We start from the raw sequence: 14,941 nt of genomic DNA, 5'->3' as shown, positions 1-14,941 counted from the left end.
TACAGGAAATGAATGGCACATTTTTCATTTTTCAAATCTTTAATAAAACAATCACAGGTCTGCTGCAGCTGCACCAAGCTGCCTTAATCATTGCAAACACGTATACACATACAGTGCATATATATATAGCATGTACTTGAGAGCCAGGGGACCTCAACTATTTCTTTTTGTGTGGAAACAAATCTGGCACATTGAATTGTAACATATTTATATACCACACTCCTCCGTAGAGAAACATTAGTTCTCTACTTGGAAATACCGTATAAGACAATGGTCAGAATTTTCAAAAATATAAAACAAGATGTTTCCAAGAACAGACGCAAGGCACAACCATGTGCAGCAGACCCCATCCATATGATATTACATAATAATTAAAATAAATTGAAAATAATATCCGATTCATCTGGCCACGTTCCTAAATGTACAAACCTTCCAAAACAAGAGTTCACAAACCTACTGTAGTCAAGTTCTGAACACTGATTTTTAAAACCCATAAGAACCCCTGTTATACCGCAGCGGTTCTGGGCCGTATCTATGAGAATAGATGGGTTGGCTCATGTGTCTTCTCTACAGTGAATAGTGGATGACTCCAAGTCTGTCCTTGTGTTTTCCTCCAACTTCCCCAGTGAGGAGATGCATCATGTTTGAAAGCAAATACTGAGGGGAACTTCATGTCTTTGATTAGTTTCCAGTGGCACGACTGCCTCAAATCAAAACCACCTTAATCCAGAAGCTTGGAGTGTTCTATCCTCGTAATGGTCCAGTCTGGAGGGACTCCCTTAGTGAACTCCCTTTGGAATCTGTCAGAGAGCCAAAAAGAGAGATCAGAACAAAATATTACAAGCCACATCATTATTCATATTTTACACGCACAAGTCATTACACTCCTGAGAAGAAAGATCTACCCACTCATAGTTTGCAGTTAGGAGTCTCTTAGTTTCTGGATCGCCCTCTCCACCAATGGCCACCTGGAAGATACGGGTTCCCTCCATGGCTTCGTTTGGAAGACGTGCACTTGTCAGATACCAGAAACGCATCAGAATACTGACAAATTTTCTCCCTGGAAAAGTAGTGCACCATTAATACATTGTCACACAATAGTAGACAAGGATTTACACTGCACAAATAAATCACATTTTCTTCCTATTCTGTCCACATAACATCGACTGCATGTCTGTCCGTCCTGGAAGAGAGATCCCTCCTCCGTTGCTCCTCCTGAGGGGTCTTCCATTGTCCCCGATTTTTGGGGACGTTTTTTGTTATCCCAATAAAGGGTCTAAGGATAGAGGGTGCACAGAATGTAAAGAGCATTCAGAATTTTTTTTATTTTGGCCTACATCAATACAATTCACTTAAAGAAAAAGTGCTCTCTAATAAAATAAAATAAAGTAACACAATGATGCAATGAATAGGCCTATGTCACGCAACAATTGAAGACCGGAAGAGCGTCTCTGAGTTGGGATACGGCTCTTCCGGTTAGCTTTTTACAAAGGCGGAGCCCGATAGATACTGCTGGACCAAGTCTCTCTGCTACCTGCCTAAAGTCCCCTCGGACGATGTGGTTCAGATTGTAAATGAACACACTCAAAGTAAAAAACATTTTGCACAAAAAAAACATTTTGAAAACGGAAAAAAAGGCAAAAGGTACAAAACCGTGTACAGAAACTATCAGAGACTTCAGTGCTAGAAGCTCGCTCTAGCCGTTCGCGGTTTCGGTAAAAGTTTCTATGGTAACAGCGAGTTGGACCAATCAGACACGTTGCTGTTACGCTTAGGATTGTGGGTAGTGTAGTTTTTTTTCTCCATAAGATAGCAGATAAAACATGTTTTTCTCAAAACAAGGTTGATTTCATACAGACTTCTAGCTTCTACAGGACCAGAAACCTTCATTTCACAACCACGTAGCTCGTGGTCAGTCTGCCTCAGATGGTGTAGACATTATGGCTGATAATCTAAATCCTTAAGGAAAAAAGGAGGGGGGCCCCAGGGCGGGGTCGCCCCACCCCCCCCCCCCCAAAAAAAAAGGGGTTTGCCCCTCCTTCCCCCCCCCATTATTAAGGATACAAAACCAGCATAGACCTCAAAACATTGTGTTTACATCTAAAAGTATAAGGCTGGTTTATTTCTTTTTATGTCACATGATGTGGCCAGCGTTTTTTAGGCTACAACATTTTTTGTCACATACAGCAAACATCTCCTCACTATCGAGCTGCCTGTCCCCTGAACACACTGTAAAAAAATGCGGTCTCTGTAGACAGCCCAGGCTCCACAAACGGCGACAAAAACAAACTGCGCCAACCTGCACCATCAAACATAAATAAACAGTGTTCCAGCCAATAACCGACAAGAAGGATTTGGGGGTGGGGGTGGGGCTGGGGGGGGGTTAGTGCGCAGAAGGGAAGGGGACAGGATGAGGAGGAGGAAGGAGGCACTCAGCCGCAGGTCCACTGGAACGGAACTGAAACAAAGCCCCAGTCATTTTCCAAAACAGCTGGGCACTGTCATTTTTAACAAAGGTTAATAAGACAAGAGTACTTTGTGGATTTGTCTGGGACTATTTTCAGCTGTGAATGAATCCGCAGGGTGCTCTAGTTAGGGCGGTGTGTGGGAGATTGAGTCTGAATAAACTACAGAGTGTGTTTATGGTATTGAAGGAACATGTCACCTAGTGCAACAGTGTGGCTCATTGATGTATATTTTTTAATAGCTTTTGGACAACAGTGGAGGTGTATGGCAGAGAGGAAGAAGATATATCAGGCTTTTACAAGGATCTGTTCATTGTTGGTTTTTGGTCTTTTCATGGGATTTGTTGACAATAAAAAAGGAACAGGAAATACTGTTTGACACTTCATGCTGACCGTTATCATCATAGAAGATCCCTACGTCTCCAGGTGTGGTGTACATGATCTCATCAGGATCTGCAGAGAGAGCTTTCTTGTGGCTCGATGGCAGCAGGTTGCATTTCTCCTCAAGCTTTCCAATCAACTGCAAAGACATCAAAAATGAGATAAAGCTGAACTTGGGCAGAGAGATGACACCGGTCATATACAAGGATTTTAAAATGCTGCATGTCTATCCTTTGAGCCAAGAAAACATGTCTTGATTATATTGATTGGTGGTAATGTGATTGATGACTTAATTAATCTACACACTATTCAATTCAGATTTGTATGATCAATTACTCTTTTGTAGTTATTCCTACCTACGACCACTCATAACAAATTGCATCTGTTTATGATCGGTTTCTTTAGAATAGTTTTTTTAGAAGCCTTAAAGTGCTCATTATGCTCATTTTCAGGTTCATAAATTGTATTTCGAGGTTATATCAGAATAGGTTTACATGGTTTAACTTTCAAAAAGCACCATATTTTTGTTGTACTGCACTTGCTGCAGCTCCTCTTTTCACCCAGTGTGTTGAGCTCTCTGTTTTAGCTACAGAGTGAGACATCTCACTTCTGTTCCATCTTTGTTGGGAGTCGCACATGCTCAGTAGCTAGGTAAGGACTACTAGCCAGTCAGAAGCGGAGTATGAGGGCGTGTCCTGACAGTACCTAGGTAAGGGCTACTAGCCAGTCAGAAGCAGAGTATGAGGGCGTGCCACGCTAGCTGCTAGGCGAGCATTATAACGTGTGTTCCAAAGTGACCATGTCTGTCTCTGAAGTAAAGGCTGGACTACAATAGAGCTGTTTGGAGCAGTTGGTGAACAGTGTTTTCTGTTGGAGATGGTAAGTCCCTTTGGGGGGGGGACTTTGGGCTTTTTCACTTTGTAAACCTATAACATGCACAAAAAAAGATATATAACACAATAAAGGAAAGGGAAGAAGCCAAAAAGCATAATATGAGCACTTAAAAGGAGGTGAAAACTCAAATATTTCACAAGAACTGAAGAGTAGAGTCTGAAAACAGAATTACTTTCTTACTTCCTTAATTGTTATTTATCTGGCGATCTCTCAGAACTACAGTGTATCCCATTGAGTGGGTCCATGCCTCTCTTTGTTGACTTTCAGTTTGGTATCAAACTGGTTGTAAAATCTGGTTGTCCTGTCTTACATCTCAGACCTACGAATCCTCAAATCTCCTCACTGGCTCTAGGGTTTTCTGAACTGAAGCTGGTTTCTAATCCACACTGAGACACAAAAGCAGGTGAAGCCTTTGCTGCTCTGTCCCCATGATTGTGCATGTCTGGCACTCATTGGAATTTAAATGCAAGGAAACGTGAGGCCAGGGATAGCAGTGGCCCACCATGACTCAATAAATGTAACTGATAGTGGAAACACTATTTTTTATAATGACATTGACAAATAAATTGTATTTAATGTAGACCTGTCATGTTGTGGCCAATACACGATCTGCTTAAAGTGATGGTTCGGAGTAAAAAAAATAAAATTAATAAATATTTTTGTTGCATCTCTTTTCGGTGTTGCAATTTGTAGATGACCCTAAGCACTCATCTTACAGCAGCAATAACAACAGCAGAGAGCAGAAGCCAGCAGGCAAGTGTTATTTACATAAACTTCTGGTGTACTTACAAACTTTCCAATCCATCGTTTTATGAGAGCATAACCTATTTGTACTACTTGTAGACGTTTGGTATAATTTCGGGCATTATTATTGGGGTAACTTACGAGATACAAACGTGGGTCCATTAGCCCCTGCGCTAAACTATTCAGCTGATAACGCTACTCTACGCTAACTCGCCCAATGTTAGACCCAGGTGAAAAAAGCTTCTGGGGGGGTGTTTGGCTCGAGGTCATGGTGCAAAGGACCCTAGGGTGAATTACTCCGAACCATCACTTTAACAATGTATCGAATGATGCACACTATTGTCCCACAATCCAATGCACAAAGGAAATAGGTGCAGGACTCGGAGCTGCAGAACATAAGAAACCGCTATGGGTGTCTCTGAAAAGATCTCAGAAAACAAGAAATTTAAATATATTATTTATTTGGGATTTTGCATTTTGGCCGACCACTTTGTATTCTATATGTCATTTAATTAGCTGTTGCATGTTGTGTGTAGGTTCACTCGTATTACTGCAAAAACAGTACAAACAGAAAGATGATGCATGTCTTATTATTATACAATTAATATGGAAGTGGGGGATCAGCTTAAGATACCAGTGAATGGATAACATTAGGTACAGAATGGATAACGTTAGGTACAGAGTGGATGGGAGCGTGCCTATGTTCCCATATCCCTATGTTCCCAAATTTCTAAGATTCTTTTCAAAATTAGGCCCTATGTTCCCACATTTCCTTTTTCATAAATTTCCATCAGATTTTATCCCCCTTTCTCCCAATTTGGTAGCCAATTACACCCAACCTATTATCAAGTAGCAATGGGCTACAGATGGAATGTAACCCTAACATAGGGCCTAATTTTAAGATAAAAATCTTAGAAATGTGGGAACATAGGGCTGTGGGAACATAGGGCTGACCCCGAATGGATAACGTTAGGTACAGAATGGATAACGTTAGGTACAGAATGGATACGTTAGGTATAGAATGGATACGTTAGGTATAGAATGGATAACGTTAGGTATAGAATGGATAACGTTAGGTACAGAATGGATAACGTTAGGTATAGAATGGATAACGTTAGGTACAGAATGGATAACGTTAGGTACAGAATGGATACGTTAGGTATAGAATGGATAACGTTAGGTACAGAATGGATAACGTTAGGTACAGAATGGATAACGTTAGGTATAGAATGGATTACGTTAGGTATAGAATGGATAACGTTAGGTACAGAATGGATAACGTTAGGTACAGAATGGATACGTAGTACGGAATGGATAACGTAAGGAATGTAAGGTATAGAATGGATAACGTTAGGTATAGAATGGATAACGTTAGGTACAGAATGGATAACGTTAGGTATAGAATGGATAACGTTAGGTACAGAATGGATAACGTTAGGTATAGAATGGATAACGTTAGGTATAGAATGGATAACGTTAGGTACAGAATGGATAACGTTAGGTACAGAATGGATAACGTTAGTACAAGTTTGGACTTGCTGGGTTCCCATACTCACGTCTTTAGCCACGAGCCCTTCCAAAGCTTCAAACTGACACTGTGACAACAGTCTGGAGACATGAGAGAAGGCCTGCAACAACACAACTCAATTCATTGGTGGGGGGGAGGGGGGTGTTTAGGTCGTAATCGGTCGTAATACGTGAATAAATAACGCTCTTCCAACACGTGATCCCACTGTGTTTTCAGGTTTCTACAGACCTGCTTCGCTCCCTCCGTGAACTCTTGAATGTTGAACTCTTTGTCAAAGTAAGCCCGGATCAGAAAGTAGTAGATTCGGGTGCGAAGCCAGATAAAAGGGTTCGGGATGCCGACCACCACCACCTTCCGGTTCTGGTTCTGGTTGTGTCCGTCTCGCTCGGAGCTGTAAGGGCGGACCGCTGCTGTCACAGCGGCAGGGGGTGAGGAAGGTAGCCGCGCTCTCCCGGACCGGTTCAGGATGATACTTTCATTTAAAAATAAACGAATACAGCTAAATGTTGACGGAAATCTGTGGCAACCTCTTAACATGGGCAGCGCCATCTTTTTTTTCCCCCCTCGGACTGACGCCGCCTTCTTGTCCGTGTATTTCTATCTTCCGGTGAGAAACACAGTCTAAAAAAAAAGCTAAAAATACAGACAGTAATGCAACATTTTTTGAAAATATCATGTTTTTTTGTTTTGTTTTTTTCAAACAAGCACATAGTTTTGTAATTAATGTGACAATGTTTTTTTTTTAAACGCTCCTTCTTTCACTTAGTCATTTTTCGTTTCTATGGGGAATACTAACAATGTGACTCCTGCTGTTTAGGAGCGGTTTACTTTCTAAAGCAAAATCATGTGAAATGGAGCTCCAGGAAAAAGTACCTGTGCCGATATTTACAGAAGTAGATAAGGACGTGTTTCTGCGAGAGATTTATCCAGAGGTAACTGACGTTAGTTAGTAGCAAAAAATTGCCGGTGCAACACGGATGTCTTCTACTTGATGATTTTATTTCTTAAGGTGCATAACAATGACTAACGTTTCGATGCATAGTTACATCTTCATCAGAGTCCAATTTTTTGCTATTTATTCTGTTGTGTCCCGCCTTGGTTGCACCGGATTGTTGTGGTCTGCAGAAGCGCAGAGAACTCCCCCTTTTTTCCTTGACGTTAGTTAGTCTTCATGGCTGCAGTTAAATGTGACTAACGTTACAGTATCAAAGGGCAACGTTAACAGGCTGCTGCTGCTGCTTTGACTCTTTTTAGCAGATGGCATTTACAATGTTGCACGACAAACTGCACAATTGCTGTATCGCTTATTCTGGTAATACATATAAAGGCAATGTCTCGGTCTCAGGTTAGGTCTACTGGTGTTAACTAGTTAATGACAGATTAGTTGATGACAGACACCAGTCACCTCCAATCAACAGCCACAAGCAAAACACTGCATAGATCTGTTTTAGATCACCTTTAAACGGAATATATTTCTATCTACACATGACGGCAGTGTCTGATGACGACATCAGGGCTATTGTTTGGCAGACTTCAAGCTCCTCCAGAGCCACAGAAGACATTATACCACTGTTATAACCATATATATAATATCTATGGTTATAACAACCTGAGTACTACTCCCCATTTTAGGGTTGCACAATATTGACAAAATGTGATATTGCGATATTCAACTGTGATATCGATATTAATTTCGATATTTCTTAAAAAAAAAAATCTCCTCACTTTCTTGTAAAATTACAAATGTTACGGGTAAAAAACCCCGCATCAAAATAGATTCATAACAAATGAAACAAGTTTTCTTACAACACAAGGTTTATTTCAACTGACAGTCATATTGGACTGGTCCAACATGAATAAATAAATAAGGAGCATGTCTACAGAACAGGACATGTTTTACTGGTTGGACAGTATGAAATATATAAATAAAGAGAACAGGACATGTTTTACTGGTAGGACAGTATGAAATATATAAATAAAGAGAACAGGACATGTTTTACTGGTTGGACAGTATAAAATCTATGAATAAAGAGAACAGGACATGTTTTACTGGTTGGACAGTATAAAATCTATGAATAAAGAGAACAGGACATGTTTTACTGGTAGGACAGTATAAAATATATAAATAAAGAGAACAGGACATGTTTTACTGGTAGGACAGTATGAAATATATAAATAAAGAGAACAGGACATGTTTTACTGGTTGGACAGTATAAAATATATAAATAAAGAGAACAGGACATGTTTTACTGGTAGGACAGTATAAAATATATAAATAAAGAGAACAGGACATGTTTTACTGGTAGGACAGTATGAAATATATAAATAAAGAGAACAGGACATGTTTTACTGGTTGGACAGTATAAAATATATAAATAAAGAGAACAGGACATGTTTTACTGGTAGGACAGTATGAAATATATAAATAAAGAGAACAGGACATGTATTACTGGTAGGACAGTATGAAATATATAAATAAAGAGAACAGGACATGTATTACTGGTAGGACAGTATAAAATATATAAATAAAGAGAACAGGACATGTTTTACTGGTAGGACAGTATGAAATATATAAATAAAGAGAACAGGACATGTTTTACTGGTTGGACAGTATAAAATATATAAATAAAGAGAACAGGACATGTTTTACTGGTAGGACAGTATGAAATATATAAATAAAGAGAACAGGACATGTATTACTGGTAGGACAGTATAAAATATATAAATAAAGAGAACAGGACATGTATTACTGGTAGGACAGTATGAAATATATAAATAAAGAGAACAGGACATGTTTTACTGGTTGGACAGTATAAAATATATAAATAAAGAGAACAGGACATGTATTACTGGTTGGACAGTATAAAATATATAAATAAAGAGCATGTCTACACAACAGGACATATTAGAAACAATAAAAGTAAATATAAAAAAATATTGCATACTTATCGCGACACTTTCGATATAATATTGCGCAACGTGATATCGCGATAACGATATCCAGTCGATATATCATGCACCCCCTACTCCCCATGACCAGTAGCACGATCTGCACGTGTATACTTGGTGGCCCTTTAAATGATGGATAATGTATTATAATTATGTATGATATTGGATCCTGGGTCCATTTATTTGCCATCAGACAGGGTGTGCAGAGGTGCACCTACAGCTAAATGACACCGATTGGTTTTGCAGCGCAGACCAGCCGTGCTGAGAGGCGTGTGTCTCGGAGCATGCCTGGAGAAGTGGACCGTTGAATATCTTGGACGGAAAGGGGGAGACAGGGAAGTGAAGATTCACGTATCCACTGTGCCACAGATGGACTTCCTTCACAAAAACTTTGTTTACAAGTGAGCTCTCTCTCTCTCTCTCTGTCTCACACACACACACACACACACACACACACACAAACACACACTTCTCAGCTACACTTCTGTATTCACAGGACTCTGCCATTCAAGGAATTTGTGAAAAGGGCATCTGAAAAAAAACACACTGACTTCTTCCTGTGTGAGGTAAGGGTAAAAAAAAATAAGGATTATGGTATACAATTGTAATTAGGGCTGCACGATATCAGCAAAATATGCGATATGCGACAAGGTTGTTGAATATCGCGATAACGATATTTCGTGCAATAAATAGACATATATTAGAAGTGTACTCAGTTCTGCATTTCTGCAGCTTTCAGTATTCTGCTAGAATACAACAAATTGCTTGTTGAATTTAAAACAAACGAAAGGAAATCATTTCCAACAGTATTTTATTGAACAAATTTAACATTAAATATATTGTATATATATAATAACGTTTAAATTTTGATGGGTAGATGTTGTTTTGTAAAACAGGGTAGGCGTAACAAGCCACAGCTTCAGCCTATACCTTTTCGGTTACCACCCTTGTTTCTAATGAATTTGCTGTACATATATTATGTTCTATGTTCTGTAACCGAATAAACTTTCATTCATTCATTCATTCATTATAAATATATATATATATAAATGCACCACTAAAAAATAATGACAGTTTCTTTTTAAACTGTAATTTTGTACTTATATTTTCTTTCAACTAACAAAAAAATGTGTGTCTTTTGTGATATGTCGCAGCCTTTCACGAAGTGTATACTGCGCCAGTTGATATTGCGATAACGATAAAAAAAAAACAATATATTGTGCAGCCCTACTTGTAATACACTTGTTATAGCTCTTAATGACACACCTTCCTTGGTCTTATTTTAGGATGAGAGCTATTATCTTCGATCACTGGGAGAGGACGTACGAAAGGTATTAAGCAGACTCAATGTTAGGAAATCTGTGAAGACAGAACATTAGATTTTGGACCTTACAGATTCTGCTGCCTCTAAAAAGCAGAGTTTAGAGATTTCTTTGTATTTATACAGCAAACATGTTTTCAATCTGACTTTGAGTGTGGAAGCTCTTAAACCTGGTACATAAATCTCTCTCTCACAGGAACCTGCTGATCTGAGCAAACAGTTCCCAGACTTGGCAGAGGATTTCCACATCCCACAGTTCTTTGAACCCGATCAGTTTTTCTCCAGCGTCTTCCGCATCAGCTCCTGTGGTCTGCAGCTGTGGACACACTACGACGTGAGCCTTCTGCATTTAGTTTATCGACTTATTATTTCAAGTTCTCTTTTTTTATCGGTCGCCTCACTGATGGGACACTGACATCGTAGGTGCTGTACTTAGCACAGGTGTACGTGGTCTACAAGTATATATTTTAAAAACTGACAATTAAATGCTAGGGGTGCACCGATCCGATATTAAGATCGGCTATCGGTCCCGATATTGACAAAATAGCTGGATCGGGGATTGGAAAAATGAACAGATCCATGGGCCGATCCAGTTTTTTTCCCCTCTGTCGCACGTGTGTCGCATGGTGGAAGAGTTGAGTGTACAAATAAATAAGAATTCAATACATTACATCTATGTTATTTTGTCTTAGTCAGGAAAGTCATGTTTAGTAAGGAAGGTCTGGTGCCTTTAGTCTCTTCCACATGGTGGAAGGAAGGTATAAGGTGGAAGGTATACAGTGTATTATTAATTCAGCAACGGTATCGGATCGGTACCGGGTATCGACAGATACACAAAGCCCTGGCATCGGTGCATCCCTAATAAATGCTTTCATTTACCTCTCCCAGGAAATAGAGTTGAATTTCTAAGATCTAGCCTCAGTAAGCTCTCCCTCTTCTGTTCTTTGGGGGGGTTCATACCTTCAGGTGATGGATAACCTGCTGGCTCAGGTGACCGGGATGAAGAGAGTGGCTCTCTACAGCCCCCAGGATGCATTGCAACTCTACCTGTCAGGCAAGTGGTTATGGAAAGATGCCAGATGGATGTTGTGAATGCCCAAAATATAGCTACTGTATCAGCCTCGTCCACTTTCATATTTCTGTTATCGATGTTAATTGATTGATTGAATGTGTTTTTCTGCAAGTGTTCTTTTAATAGCTTGGGATCATATTATAATGCCTCTTTTAATTTGAATTCAACCTATCAGGTGATAAATCAGAGGTCCTGGACATCGACTCCCCAGACCTGAATCGGTTTCCTGAGTTTGTGAAGGCAAAGAGATACGAGTGTGTGCTGGAGCCTGGAGATCTACTTTTTATCCCCGGTAATGCAAACTGTCCACAATAAGCAAATCTTCCATCATAAGGTCATGCTAGTTCTTCTGTATGTAACTCTCACTCTAATAGTGAGTATGGATGGATGATGAATAGGAACCTTATTTATTTATTTGAGTCCAGTACTTGAGTGCATCTGCATTTCTTTTTTATAATGACAATAAAGTCTCTATCTCGTAAACCAAACTCAGTATAAATTCTAGCTTACAAACACCGGTGGAAGCTTAAAGGAGAATTTCAACACGTAGCTCTGTTGTTTGTTGTCACGTAGTGCTGTCAGTAGCGAGAAAAACGAAAATAATCGGTGTTGCCTACACCGAGTTATGCTACTGCTAGCTTTCGCACCCAGGCGGCTGAAACGGGGCAAGTTTTAAACGTGCTTTTAGCCTCTTAACATGTTCAAAATGTCATTCCAAGTGCCTACCCATGTGAAGTGATTCCTTCCGAGTGAACACAGTGAATCTGACTGCAGTAGATGTGAAAGAAATGCATAAAAGCTGTGCTAATTCAGCTCTGTTTAGGTCCAGTGTTGAGATGACAAGACTTAGGGACCGTCTACAAACTACAACACCGAAAAGAGATACATCAAAAATATGTATGAATTTAATGATTATATAAGGTAGTGTCTCCAAACTTACCTCAATTATAACTTGTCTCCTGCTAGTTGTACTACAGCACTACGTGACAACAAACAACAGAGCTACGTGTTGAAATCGACCAGAATTCTCCTTTAACCCTCCTGGTGTCCTCGGGTCAAATTTGATATGTTTTCAAAGTTTCCAAATAGTTTTTCCAAATTGCCCAAAAATAATACATGGATGGTTACATACAACGGTCCTCGCAAGTAAAATTAAGGATCAGTTCACCACTTTTATTGAATTATGGGTGGTGGTTTTTTTCTTCGATTTTTATAGCATTTGAAAAAAAAAGCAAAAAAAAAAAAACGGTTTAAATGGTTTCAGTATCCTGAAACTAAACTTTGACAAAAGTCTTGCTCTGATCTTAACTATTAGTCAAAATGATTCATAACACAAAAATTACATATCATTTCATATACATGTGGTTTATTGACCATGAATTTGGAAACATAAATAAGTGTAAAACTAGTGGTACAAAGTTGGTGTAAGTGGTGTACATTATGCTGATGGTTGGTATCATTTTCAGTTTTGACCCGGGAGGACAACACAAGGGTTAATATTAGAAACACACCAAGCCGTTACCTGCTATAAATACATATTAACGATTACAATGAATTTTAGCAACAGTTTCTTATATAGAGGCGAAGTCCCTCCCCTTCCGGGGACCTCATGGAACCTTAATTTGGAAAAAATATGAACGGTAGTGAATGGGGAGAGGCAAATAATTTTTTTATCCTGTTTGAATTGTGCCATGGATTACAAATATGATGTTCGTCAATTTGAAAGATCATTTTTCAACTGAAGAAAGTCTCAGTTAGCTTTAGGTTTGTCGTAGTACCACTTAGTTTAGTGTGAAACCGCTCAGTGGACTACATCTCCCTTCTCACACAATCTACCTCACCTAGCTTGATGCTCGGCTTGCTCGCTAGCTAGCTAGCTTAGCTCTGTTCCACAACACATGTAACGTTATCTTACCTGCTGTGTTTTATCCAGTCAAGTGTTTTCAGCAGAGAAGCAAAAGAACAAGCGAGATCCTCTGCTCATTAGAGTAACGTTACATCCCCGGTACGATACACACAGACATCGGAGCTTCAGAGAGACGTCATCCATGAGACATTGAAGCGTGTAGTCTTTCTAATCACGTATTTTCACAGTTTTATACTTCAACAGTTTAACAATAAACAGACTTTCTTGACTTGCGACATTATCTATTAAACTGATGAACATATGCGTAATTCATGGCTCAATTCAAACTGGACCAAAAAAGAATTATTATCTCTCCATTGACTCCCATTCATATTTTTTCGAAAGATAGGTCCCATGAACCGGAAGTAGAAGGGCTTGACTGCGGCTCTCTATATTAAGGATTTTACATAATCAAGTGTCTCCGTTTTCCTCAGCCCTGTGGTTCCATAACACCTTGGCACTGCAGTTTGGTGTGGGTGTAAATGTGTTCTGGCGCCATCTGCCAGCTGCCAGCTACGACAGGAAGGACCCGTACGGTAATAAAGACCCTGCGGCTGCCACTCGAGCCCTGCAGGCCCTGGAGAGAGCACTGCACACTCTGGATGAGCTCCCGGCAGATTATCGGGACTTTTATGGGCGCCGAATGATACAGCGCATTCAAAAGCGGACGTATTGTGACAATGTGTCGAGCACAACTACACAGGACGCCACATTATCCAGCAGTTAGTCTCGCATTGCCAGACCTTCCACGGCGCTGCGGAGGAGGGTCTGGCTAGTCCACACAACGTTCCTGGATGGGAGAAACACGTGCTCTGGTTTATTGGCATTTCTTTAAACCAATCACAATAGTCTTGGGCGGTGCTAAGCGCCAGAGCCCGTCTACGGAGAGCCTGTTCACTCCTATTAAGCCCCATTGTACCAAATTTGGTTGCAGTGCCATCAGAGTTCCACTGGGGGTGATCGTGATGGCAGCTGCAAAATGAATGGGAGTCTATGGAGCTAGACGGCTAAATGTGTCTCTTTCGCCTGATTGTCAATCTCAGATTTGAATTTAGTTTTTGCAAGTTCAACATGGATTATAGGTCGAAAGTTGAATGAACGAGTACTTATGTCCTTTGGATTTCTTACAGGTTGAGTAGTTGTTGCCCATAACATGCTAGCATTCTGCTAATGAATGCTGATTGGTCAGTGAAGGACTGATTACGACCAGAGATCCTACTTGACGGCATCCAAAGTGGAACCAGAATGTCAGAGTGAATATTGCGGCGTGGTCTTTAAAACATTAGCCAACCTCTTTCTAGCACGTGTATTGACAGGGAGAAGCTAACCTGTCAGCTGTGTTGTATTGACAGGGAGAGTCTAACCTGTCAGCTGTGTTGTATTGACAGGGAGAGTCTAACCTGTCAGCTGTGTTGTATTAACAGAGAGAGTCTAACCTGTCAGCTGTGTTGTATTGACAGGGAGAGCCTAACCTGTCAGCTGTGTTGTATTAACAGAGAGAGTCTAACCTGTCAGCTGTGTTGTATTAACAGAGAGAGTCTAACCTGTCAGCTGTGTTGTATTAACAGAGAGAGTCTAACCTGTCAGCTGTGTTGTATTGACAGAGAGAGTCTAACCTGTCAGCTGTGTTGTATTGACAGGGAGAGTCTAACCTGTCAGCTGTGTTGTATTGACAGGGAGA

General features: G+C 40.1%; 2 protein-coding genes across 2 annotated transcripts; one reads left to right on the top strand and one right to left on the bottom strand.

Moving 5' to 3' along the window:
• Positions 1-20: 20 nt before the first annotated feature.
• maip1 (matrix AAA peptidase interacting protein 1) lies at positions 21-6,597 on the bottom strand. The gene is made up of 5 exons (XM_039819163.1): positions 6,241-6,597; positions 6,041-6,112; positions 2,859-2,985; positions 910-1,060; positions 21-800 (listed from the first exon to the last, which is right to left on the bottom strand). Exons 1-5 carry the CDS (start codon positions 6,559-6,561, stop codon positions 722-724), a joined length of 750 nt encoding a protein of 249 aa, XP_039675097.1. The 5' UTR covers positions 6,562-6,597; the 3' UTR covers positions 21-721.
• A 214-nt stretch (positions 6,598-6,811) lies between these two features.
• On the top strand, positions 6,812-14,065 carry tyw5 (tRNA-yW synthesizing protein 5). Its single transcript, XM_039817217.1, has 8 exons — positions 6,812-6,944; positions 9,208-9,362; positions 9,458-9,527; positions 10,248-10,292; positions 10,479-10,616; positions 11,249-11,336; positions 11,530-11,646; positions 13,695-14,065. The coding sequence occupies exons 1-8, from the start codon at positions 6,864-6,866 to the stop codon at positions 13,985-13,987; spliced, it is 987 nt and encodes a 328-aa protein (XP_039673151.1). The 5' UTR covers positions 6,812-6,863; the 3' UTR covers positions 13,988-14,065.
• The last annotated feature ends 876 nt before the right edge of the window (positions 14,066-14,941 follow it).

The sequence above is a fragment of the Perca fluviatilis genome, chromosome 12, assembly GCF_010015445.1.
Source record: "Perca fluviatilis chromosome 12, GENO_Pfluv_1.0, whole genome shotgun sequence".
NCBI lineage: Eukaryota > Metazoa > Chordata > Actinopteri > Perciformes > Percidae > Perca > Perca fluviatilis.
Note: the sequence above shows the minus strand (reverse complement) of the source record. Positions and strands in the feature narration are given on the sequence as shown.

Bases quoted from the DNA above. Each gene is read 5' to 3' on its own strand.
- tyw5 (XM_039817217.1), top strand. From the start codon at position 6,864: ATGGAGCTCCAGGAAAAAGTACCTGTGCCGATATTTACAGAAGTAGAT. The intron at 9,363-9,457 runs GTGAGCTCTCTC...CTGTATTCACAG, and splicing joins CACAAAAACTTTGTTTACAA to GACTCTGCCATTCAAGGAAT. The intron at 11,337-11,529 runs GCAAGTGGTTAT...TCAACCTATCAG, and splicing joins ATTGCAACTCTACCTGTCAG to GTGATAAATCAGAGGTCCTG.
- maip1 (XM_039819163.1), bottom strand. From the start codon at position 6,561: ATGGCGCTGCCCATGTTAAGAGGTTGCCACAGATTTCCGTCAACATTT. The intron at 6,113-6,240 runs GTCTGTAGAAAC...GTGTTGTTGCAG, and splicing joins TCACGGAGGGAGCGAAGCAG to GCCTTCTCTCATGTCTCCAG. The intron at 2,986-6,040 runs GTGAGTATGGGA...ATGTCTTTGCAG, and splicing joins AAGGGCTCGTGGCTAAAGAC to TTGATTGGAAAGCTTGAGGA.